Consider the following 10,432-nt stretch of genomic DNA (forward strand, 5'->3'; position numbering starts at 1 on the left):
TTAGAAGCTATAAAAGAAAAATAAAAGCAAAAACAGCCTTTATCGTTCAAGAAGGCATTTTTACTCTTAGGTGTCTCATGTACTAAGGCAGCTCTGTATAGCAGAAATGGACTTTTATTACATTAAATGAAATAACAGAGCTTAAAAAATATAATGTTAAAGAAAGTCTATCATACTCAAAATGAAAAGAATTGTGTTCTGAACGAATTTGAGGCAATAGAAGTTAAAGTATAACGATAAAATACACTTTAAGATTTGATTCCTCTCCCTCTTAAAGTGACTTCTTATTAATTTATTTACTTACTTGAAATGCAGCGTTAGAGAAAAAGCGTATAAAAACAAGCAGGACGTAAAAGGAAAAGGAAATGAACGTCAAGAAAACAAATCACGTGACCATAAGTTGTCCGGGGAACGCATTTCAAACAGGTGCGTTCGACCAATCAGACGCCCAGAACAGTCTTAGGTCAGCGAATCAGCTTCCAGCGAGCGAGGATTTAAACCTCGCTCGCTGGAAGCTGCGTACCGTTCTCCATTACGACTATTCCCCTGTTTGCTGAAGCATCGCTTGTTTCGAAATGGCTCTCAGAGTGACCCGGGTAAGACTTTATCATCTCTATTTGTTACTTTTTTTTAATCATTGAATCTGGGGAAGCACTTAGCTTTTTCTTTGTCTTTTTCGCTTAAAACCCCCTCAAAACGTAGCTATAGCCGTCGTTTCTTGCTTTGGGATTTCTTATCATGCAGCAGGTCGAGAGTAAGGGTTTGCGCTTAAGCCTCTTTAACTAAAAGATAAAAGCGTACAAACTGTTATAATCATTGTGATTTAACATTATTATTATTATTTTTCTTTCCTGTAGAATCGTTTGGCTTCCACCAAGGTCGACCTCGGTGGCAAGGCCTGCTCTGTGTCTGGGCCCACACAGAAGCCCCGAGCAGCCCTGGGGGAAATTGGAAACATCGCAGTTAACAAAGACGCACAGAAAAAGGTAAACATTTCATCCCGTATTAAATGCTTTTCTGTTAAATCTATGGAAAACAATAGAATTATGCAGTGAAATCATATGGGCATAGTGGCTTCCAGCTCTGATCTCAAAACGGTTAAAATGGCCCGAGTGGGGCCACACTTGCAACAACTGGCACAAAATGCTGAATTGAGTCAAAGCGTTGGACAAGGTAAAACTGGTTTACAAGTTTGTTTAAAAATTATAACGTCCTGTTAGGGTATGAAGGTATTATTTTAAGCTTGTTGGGTTTTTTTTTCCACCTCCCTGGCACACTGTGCCTTGACTACACATGGAACCAGTTATTAGTCAGCATTTAGCCTCTTGCTCTAAAAGAAGCCTACACATTTTCCTGCTTTAGATTCTCTAATTAAAAAAAACAACCTTATCTCAAACAGAACAGGAAAACCCCTGAGAGTACAATGTGCTCAGATTGACTAAAACTGACTTAACTTTGTGATGTAGGTTTAAGTGCTGTTTAGACTAAAATTCAGTGTCTAGGTCAAGTTTTTATTTTGACCATAGAGAGCACATGAGGTGGCTACAGGACTGCTGCTTAAATGGAGGGGCATTGATAACAAGAGAACTCACACTTGAGTGTCGCCCTCCTTTGGGCAACATTAAAATGGCAGCATAGCATACCTGCAGGAGTGAGTTAGCATGCTTCCTGCTGTGAGTTTCCAATTAAGAATGCACAGGGGGGAAATGCACTTAATGGGTTGTAATTTGTCTGGCAAGACTGAAAGCTCTAGACAGAAGAGGAGCTGGGGCTGAGATTGTATAAATGAGGCTTAAAATCACTCTGGGAAGTGATCTCTATTTGAAAGTTAACACTAAATTGGTCCTATGTTCAGTTTTTTTTTTTTTTTTTTTTTTTTTTTTTTTTTTTTTTTGTAACGTGTCTACCTAGACTATTGAGTTTTCTGGCTTTAACATGCTTTTTTCCCCTTAGACTGTAAAGACTGAAGCCCTCAAGACCAAAGTTACAACCAGAGCTGAAAAGGCTGAACAGACAAAGCAAAAAGATGTCATCCCTGTTAAACCTGAGCCAGAGGTGCAAGCCCCACCTGAGCCAGCCTCTCCCACACCAATGGAGACCTCTGGCTGTGAGCCTGCTGACCTATGCCAAGCATTTTCAGATGTCATTCTGCACACTGCTATCAGAGATGTCGACGCAGATGACTATGACAACCCCATGCTCTGCAGTGAATATGTGAAGGACATCTACAAATATCTCCGCCAGCTTGAGGCAAGCAACTTAAAATAAAGGAATTTAAAGTGGGACTATTGAGCTACTTTCCCCACAGACCACTAACCATTTCTTGTCTGCTCAGGTTGAACAGAACGTCAGACAGAACTATCTGCAGGGTCAGGAGGTGACAGGCAACATGAGAGCCATTCTCATTGACTGGCTCGTGCAAGTAAATCTGAAGTTTCGTCTGCTGCAGGAGACTATGTACATGACCGTGGGCATCATTGACCGCTTTCTTCAGGTGAGTGAATCCTGGTTCTCCTAACAAAAGCTGTTAGTCCTGCAATACACCAGTCCACCTTTCATGGTTTTCATCTCACTAACGGCAACTATACCTCCCAACAGGACAATCCAGTCCCCAAGAAGCAGCTGCAGCTTGTTGGAGTGACTGCCATGTTCCTTGCGTCAAAGTATGAGGAGATGTATCCCCCAGAGATCTCAGACTTTGCCTACGTCACAGACAAGGCCTACACCACAGCCCAAATCAGAGACATGGAGATGACCATTCTGCGGGTGCTGAAGTTCCAACTGGGCCGTCCTCTCCCCCTGCAGTTCCTTAGAAGGGCCTCCAAAATTTATGAGGTTTGCAGCATATCTTGTGTCACAGGAATTGCTGATGGGTGACAGTAAGTGTTCGTGCAGCAACTTATTCCTCGTGCATGTCTTCACAGGTAACTGCTGAGCAGCACACTCTGGCAAAGTATCTCCTGGAGCTCACAATGGTTGACTACGAGATGGTCCATTTGCCACCTTCAATGGTGGCAAGTGCTGCTTTGGCACTCACCCTCAAAATATTGGCTGCTGGAGAATGGGTAAGTGCATCTGAAGGGTCTCAAGAGTTTTGGTGTGTCTGTAAGAAATTAAAGTTGTGTCCTTGCTAAAAGTTCCTAGTAGTAAAAACTAGGTCTGAAGTATTAGTATCCTTTCCATAAGAAAGGACCTATGAAGCAATGTCAAGAGTGATCCATAATTGAGTGCAACAAATGGCTGCCATAAAGCTGCAGTGCAATTGTTAACTTGTAGCACTTCCTGGCAAGTTTAATAATACTGGTGCAACAGAAGCTTGTCTGACCTTTGCTTACCCCAGACTTTAGAGCTGAATCTATGCAGAACATAAGTGGCTGACATGATTGTCATAATCTACACCTGTGCAGGTAATGGTTGCAATATTGCAACCATAAGTTTTATGAACTGTCATGGGAATTGTTCATATTTATAAAAGGACTCCTTGGATGAGTTTCAATATCAAAAGGCTTTGCTTTATGTGAAGGAATTGTCAAATATGTTTGTACATCTAGATCAGTAAATTCAAACTGACCCCTATACCTGCTTCACTGAGTGAATGAGTTGAATGCAGAGAGGAATTTCACCACAAGGATCAAAGTATACATATAATAGTGTGACTCATGCACATTTTGCTCAGCGAATCCTGCACAGATGCCTTCAAATTGTCTTTCCAGGATGTGACGCTGCAGCACTACATGGACTACACAGCAGAGAGTTTGATTCCTGTTATGGCACACATCGCCAAGAACGTTGTCAAAGTGAATAATGGGCTGACCAAGCACATGGTAAGCTTCTTGTACTTCAAATTTTAACTAATGTTAAACTTGACAAGACCTAACTACACTGGTGTCTTCTGCAGGCCATCAAAGGCAAATACGCCACCTCAAAGCAGATGAGGATTGCCAACATTTCGCAGCTCAAATCATCAGTGGTTAAGGACCTGGCAAAGCAGGTCACACAGTGAGATCAGTGTCCTTGGCACCATGTGCTGATTTGTACAGATGTAAATTAACTTTTTAACCTGACCAAGGATCTGCACACCAAGGATGTCACTAGTTTAGTACTTTTGTGTTTTTTTTTTTTTTTTTTTTTTTTTTTTTGGGGGTGGGGTGTATTTTTACAGCCTGCCCAAAGCACACCACAAGTTTTAAGTTTGACCTGAGCTACAAAATGGCAGTTCTTCTAAGAGTGACAGCTGGGCTACATGATCAGACTAGTGCAAGGCAACCATTTTTGTTTCACTTATTCAAAAGTACTCAAGCACTAATCTTATTAGGCCTGAAGACCTCTGACCCTGCACCCCCTCTAAACTGCTGCTGGTGTTTAATCTAAAACTTGTGGTGTGAATTGTATGGTCAGCAATGTGACTTTTTAAAATTTTTTTCAGTGGATGTGTTGTGAAATGTACAGCAATGCTTTTTAAATCAGTTTGGTTTTTGCATTCTTACTATCTTGTTCTTAAAGGATTTATTAAATGGCTTTGACCAGAAAGCTGCCTGCCTTGTTGTTCCTTTTGATCTCCACTAGAGGCTGCTGTGAGACTGTTCAAGCATCTTAAAGCTAAAGTACAAGTGAGGTTGTCAAAGTGCCCACAATGAGAAATGTTGACTTTGCCCTGCTGTACTTCAGTTTAGAGCTATGTTAATATTTGGTGACAGTACAGCTTGCATCAAAACGGCTCTTGATGTAAAGTGTCCCTTCATGATGGCTTTTGTGACTTTCAGTTCACGTTAGGTCACTTCCTGAGAGTCTTATTTTGCTTTAGGGCCAAGGGCGGTCCTTAGATTGGAGGCTAAAACGGGCACTTTGACTGGTAACAGACATCTTTTATCACCCAGAGGAGTCTTTACAGGTTATGCATATAATTTTGGAGGTAGTGCATGAGCATTGGGGCTCTAAGTTGGCACAATCATGTGCCTTTCCAACTAGGGGTGACCTGAAGTGTTCTGCAGTTGAAGGTGCAGTCTCGAAAGCCCTACGTTTGTCTCTAACGAGGGGAAACAAGACAAAAGGGCCTTCAGACTTGACTACATGCAAGGCTCTTTTCAACATGTTCTAAATGGGACGATGCACCAAGCCCAACACTGCTTTGCTTCTGAGATCTGACATCAAGCGTGCTCAGGGTGGAATGTGTTAGCCCTGCAACAGACTGGCGACCTGTCCAGGGTGTACCCTGCCTCGTCCTAAGACAGCTGAGAGAGGCTCCAGTAACCCCCGACCCTGAAAAGGATAAACGGATGGCTGAATGAGAGACTAGTCCAGAGTGTGGTAGTTGTGCTTTTGGCAAAATTCTAATAAATCTGGGTTCACAGCTAGCAACTCTGCATCTCAAACCCTCAATCAAGAGCAGAACTGCACAAGCCTATACAGAGTTAGAATAATGGAGCCAAAGGGGTAACTTCTAAGTCCTAGAGAGAGAACCAGCTTTAATTGAGTGATGGTTCTCTACTCGTGAATGGTGCCTTTCACAGCTTTTTCACTGTAAACTAGCGTTTTGAACATCTGGATAAAGAACCAAGTCAGTTTATTTTGGATGTCAAAGCTAATGGCCGATGAAGATGCCAGTCTTTAGCTGAAACTGAACTAGGGCCCTTTTACTACTTATGCAAACACTGAGTTTAAACTTTGAAGTGCATTCTTTTTAACGGCCAGAAGGTGGCACACAGCCTTCCAGTGACCCCAAGGCTCCCTAGCTTTTTGACCTCAGCAAACACTTAACCGATGACTCCATGGGCTCAGTCATTAATCTGCAGTCTTACTGAGTCCAATTTGGAAATTATTCACAAGTCACTAGCTAATTTGAGTGCAGTTGCACAGTTCAGATCCACCCCTCAGTGATCACACCTGAATTCAAAACACAAAGGTAAAGACAGCAAAAAGGTGACATAGTTTCCTATGATATGTTCTGTGTGTACATGTGATCATTGTGAGCCAAAAGCTCAGACTACAGACGGTTTTCAATTCTCTTCATTTTTTTCTACTCCTTGACACAAGCTCTACTTGTGTGCTGTCCAAAATTTCTGTTTGCAAGGAGTAGCCCATCAGTAGGAAGATATGGCCTTCTTTCAGATAGATGTTGCATGAAGGGCCAGTATAAGGTAGTTTATGTGAATTATTTAAGATGTAAATGGATAATATTTATAGTGATTTAACAAAACATCTGCAAGCACACATGTAAAAATAGTATACAAGGCAAAAATGGAGTTCTATGTTATTTACGTTTTTAAATTAAATTCTTCAAGTAGTCTTCAGGAAAAGTTTTCCAGGTTTCTCGAGGGACATTTAAAGCCATGTTTGGATGTTGGCTGCCTGTTGTTAGGGTTTTCCCTCCACCTCAAAGCCTCTTAATTGTGTGGCATCACAATATATTGTTTTTTATTCAGGTTTGAGTTCATTCCTAACTCACAGCTGTATCTTTTTAATTACGTAACTTATTGTTTCTGTTTTTTGTTTTTGCTCTAATTTAAATTGAGCTATGTGAGCTAATTTTGTTATATTTTACTCAGCTCTTCCATTTTATGCAAAGTAAGTTTTCTTGGTTGTTTGCATGCAAGTTTTTACTTTTATTGTATCTTTTTTGGCTTACTTTATAACTATGTTTTAATTATTGTACTTTATTTTACCATTAATTGAGCTTTATTTTGTCTTCCTTGAAAATTTGTTTCATTGTATTGTATTTTGTTGAATGTGATTTAATGTGGATGGTCCTCCTTAAGAAACAGAAGAGAGCATCTCTGCATGATGTTTATTTATAAGGTTCTTCTTTGAAAATGGCCCAATTATCTCTGCTCCCCTTTTACATTTAAATATAGTAGTTACAATATCAGGTCACAGGATATTAATAACATTAGCTGTGCCTGTCATTCACAGTGAGATTGGAGAAAAGTGAGTTTAAATCCTCCGCTGTCTACAAATGGAATGAATGACAAATATACTTCCTCTGATTTCATTAAAACATTATAAAATGTTATGTTTATCTATCTTTATGCTGTCTGTAAATTCAGTCTGGATTGAAATGAGAGACAGTGTTTATTGCGCAAGTCTCTTTTGAAAAAGAGATGTGGACCTTAATGACACTATTGTACTTTAAATAACGGTAAATTACAGAACTCTTCCCTGTCCAGGAAATTGCTGTGAATCATTATTACAGACTTCCTTCCTAAGAAGCCGGAAGATCTCATGTAAGGTGTAAATTTGAAGACTCCTCACAGTAATTGCATAACATCAGGACACGTGTAGTTAAAGCTAATGGACAGGACAGAGTGGAAGCTATTATCACAGAAACCCATTCACAGCTGAAACCCTGGGGAACACCCCCTGCTTCATCAGTCCATTCATCCTCTTATCCTCAGGGAGATGTCCAAAGATCATCTGCCATCTGTATGACGTAAGGCACTCTGTACATCATCAGGATCATAAGGCCATCACTGCTACAGGCTTGCTGGATAACAGCTTGACTACATCTGTCGCAATACAGGCAGCAAGACCGGAAATCATCTGCTCAAAGGGGAAAAAACATATTACACATTTTGGGAAATTGGTTTTATTGTAGTTCATGTGCAGAGTTCAAAAAGTGAAATATGAAGATTAAGGTCCTTTAAGGTACAAGAAAAAAAAAACCTCAACTGATCTGAGAACCCAAGATGTACATCTGTTTCCTGACATAATGACATACAGGCTGTAATCCTGACACCTTAAGAGCACACCCCCTCCATCCATCTAGCCCTGTAGCCTCTGTTTTCCACAGAGACACATGATAATTAGTCTCAGTTATCCTGAAAAAAAGCTGCCTTTTAAACCCGCAGATCAAACTGAGCATTCAAATTTTAAGGCTGAGGTCACAACTGGACAGCCATATCAGTTTACGGGACAGATTCCCCCTCTGCAGGGCTTTAAGCCCTACACTTGCAGCTGCCTGGGACAGTATTTGGCATTTTTCAGCGATATTTTGCTGTGTGACATTATTACAATGGAAAGTTGGATATGATAGCTCTTGTATTCAAGGCAATTCAGCCACTGGCACACTGGAACACCATGCTTGCAAATAACCCTAAAAATGTTTTATTTTTTTTATTTTTTATTTTTTTTACCAAAAACTATATAAACGTGTCATCACTCTGATCTTCTCTTCTCTGGCTATCAAAATGTTTTTGGTTTAAAGGCACTTTTTGTAATTACCTACTGCACAATTTAACAAAATCTTCCACCACCAGGGGGTAGCAGTTTACCAGTTTTTCGATGTGTTTGGCTGTTTTTTAACTTACCTTGATTTCCTGAAGAAAGCCTGCTTTTTCCAGGCCACCAGTATCAATAAGAACTACTTATGATGTACCATCCTATGGTTCAAACTGATACAACACAAAAATACGACTGCCGCTTGTTTGACACATTAGATGGTCACGAAATATCCATCTAAGTCTAGATGACTGCTAGCCCTCGAGCCGTGAAAATAGGGGACACCCTACCCTTCGCTGCAAAATATAGAGGTAGAGCAAAGGTAGGAAAACTGATTATCCCCTAGATCCCTTGGATTCTAGTAGCTCTAGTATCTCTTAAAGATATACTTTACTGATTAATCTCAGATTTGACAGTCACAGCATTGAGACAATGCTTTTTTTAAGAGCATTGTCATGATACAATCACAGTATGGACAACAACATGTTCTTCCAGGTGTTAAACTATATTGTAACACCTGGAAGAACATTTGGCCCAACAGATGACTAAAACCATCAGACCTGATGTAGGTCTCTGTAGTGCGAATCCAAATGACCTGCAGATCAAAGCTGACTTAATTAGTGATACATCTTGACTCCTGTCAGCAGGACTGACATTTGATTGATTTTGGTTATATTACTTTACAAAACCTTCTGATACTGATTTTAGATGGGAACTTCAGTAAACTGGTGATCAGATATGAGAAGGATGATTGCCTCCTCTTAAAAGATGTGCTCTGGCAGTTTTGGACACTACCCACTAACTCTAATGACTTTTACTCACACTAAGTAGATTTGGTGATGTGTTTTGGTGTTTCTTTTGTTCCAGTGACAACTATTGAAAACAAGGCTGATTGATGAGCTTGATTTTTAATGGATTTGGATAATGGATCATGGAAAATTGTGTAAACCCAAAATATAATACATTTATTGTTGAGGAAAACCAGCATTCATATTACTGCACTGTGAAAGCGCACCAAATTGATGGAATTAGATCTCCAGTGATATTTAACACACCTTTTTAAAGATGTTTATGCATTTGTGCAGATTTCTGTATCCTTAAAGCCCAAATGTGTCTGTCCTTTCCCATGTTTATTCAAGCTCACCCCATTAAACGAATCTGCAAGTCAGCATTGAGGTCCAGAAAGAATGTGAAGCTTGGCGGCATCAGACCGTTCAGAATTTCAGCAATACAGATTTCACCCACAAGCAGCTCATCCAAGAAGAGAGTAAAAAGTTTGGAGATTGCCCCCAAACTTCCAGTCTAAACATCGCCCGAGATGGGCAGAGTTTTAACAAGTGCACCTTTCAAAGTGAGTCAGTGCTTATTCTCTCCTCTCATCCTCCAAGTCTGTGCGCCTCAGTTCAGTAATGGCAAAGTCAAACAAACAACCGGCCTGTGGCAGCACTGTTAGGGTTTCTGTGGGGTGCTAATAGGTTGGCAGCTGGTGTACTGAATGAGGTCTCTGGAACTGAAAGTGGAGTGAAGCACAAATAAACACAGGGGGCATTCATTTTCACAATTTATAGATTTTCAAATAAAAATCACGTGCTTCCTGAACTTTATCGACCTTTGGCGTTTTAAAGTCAAACCGAGGAAACAAAGGCTCCCATTGTGGCCTGAACAGCGGTGTGTAGGAGCCAGGTGTGAAAAGGATTTTCTCCAGATCACTTTAAGCTCTGCTTGTACGGTCTGAATGCCGAGCAGGAAGTCACCTTATCATCACAGTCAAAGAGCTGAATGTTTGTTGAACTGCAGACGCCTTTTCCTTCCATGGTCAATGTACTGTGATAGGCATTTGGATGGAGAGCAGAATGACATTTCATAGCTTATATTTATTTAAAAGAGAGCGAAGAAATAAACCAGATAAAGCTTTAATTCCATGGAGTATAACTAAAACATCCAGAACATGCATGAGCAAAGAAATCAAGTTGTAATAAACCAAAAAATACCCTTCGTCTGGGTATTTTTGCTTTAAAAAAAAGAGCCATAACCACGACTGTTCTGCTCATGGTTAAGGGAATTCATCTGTTGAGTCTTACATAACAGAAGCCTGCATTTTCCTGGTATTTCTGGTCATTTCATAAACAATAGTACATTTTATTCTGGAGAAAATTAAACCCCACTTTAAAAAATCTGATTAAAATCAAGGAATGAAGTGTTAAAGCTACTGCAGAAA

The 10,432-nt window shown here is 40.2% G+C and overlaps 1 protein-coding gene across 1 annotated transcript; it reads left to right on the plus strand.

Annotated features, from left to right (window-relative positions):
* Positions 1-465: 465 nt before the first annotated feature.
* Positions 466-4,530, plus strand: ccnb1 (cyclin B1). The gene is made up of 8 exons (XM_085413482.1): positions 466-596; positions 858-986; positions 1,954-2,250; positions 2,336-2,494; positions 2,599-2,835; positions 2,925-3,065; positions 3,714-3,824; positions 3,899-4,530. The coding sequence occupies exons 1-8, from the start codon at positions 576-578 to the stop codon at positions 4,001-4,003; spliced, it is 1,200 nt and encodes a 399-aa protein (XP_085269608.1). The 5' UTR covers positions 466-575; the 3' UTR covers positions 4,004-4,530.
* Positions 4,531-10,432: the final 5,902 nt, after the last annotated feature.

Source organism: Rhamphochromis longiceps, linkage group LG7 (genome assembly GCF_057381845.1).
Source record: "Rhamphochromis longiceps isolate RC_006_pf linkage group LG7, R_longiceps_female_GT1.1, whole genome shotgun sequence".
In the NCBI taxonomy this organism is placed as follows: domain Eukaryota; kingdom Metazoa; phylum Chordata; class Actinopteri; order Cichliformes; family Cichlidae; genus Rhamphochromis; species Rhamphochromis longiceps.

Coding starts and splice junctions, on each gene's coding strand:
- ccnb1 (XM_085413482.1), top strand. CDS start 576: ATGGCTCTCAGAGTGACCCGG. Junction 987..1,953: donor ACAAAGACGCACAGAAAAAG/GTAAACATTTCA, acceptor TTTTCCCCTTAG/ACTGTAAAGACTGAAGCCCT. Junction 2,836..2,924: donor GGGCCTCCAAAATTTATGAG/GTTTGCAGCATA, acceptor ATGTCTTCACAG/GTAACTGCTGAGCAGCACAC.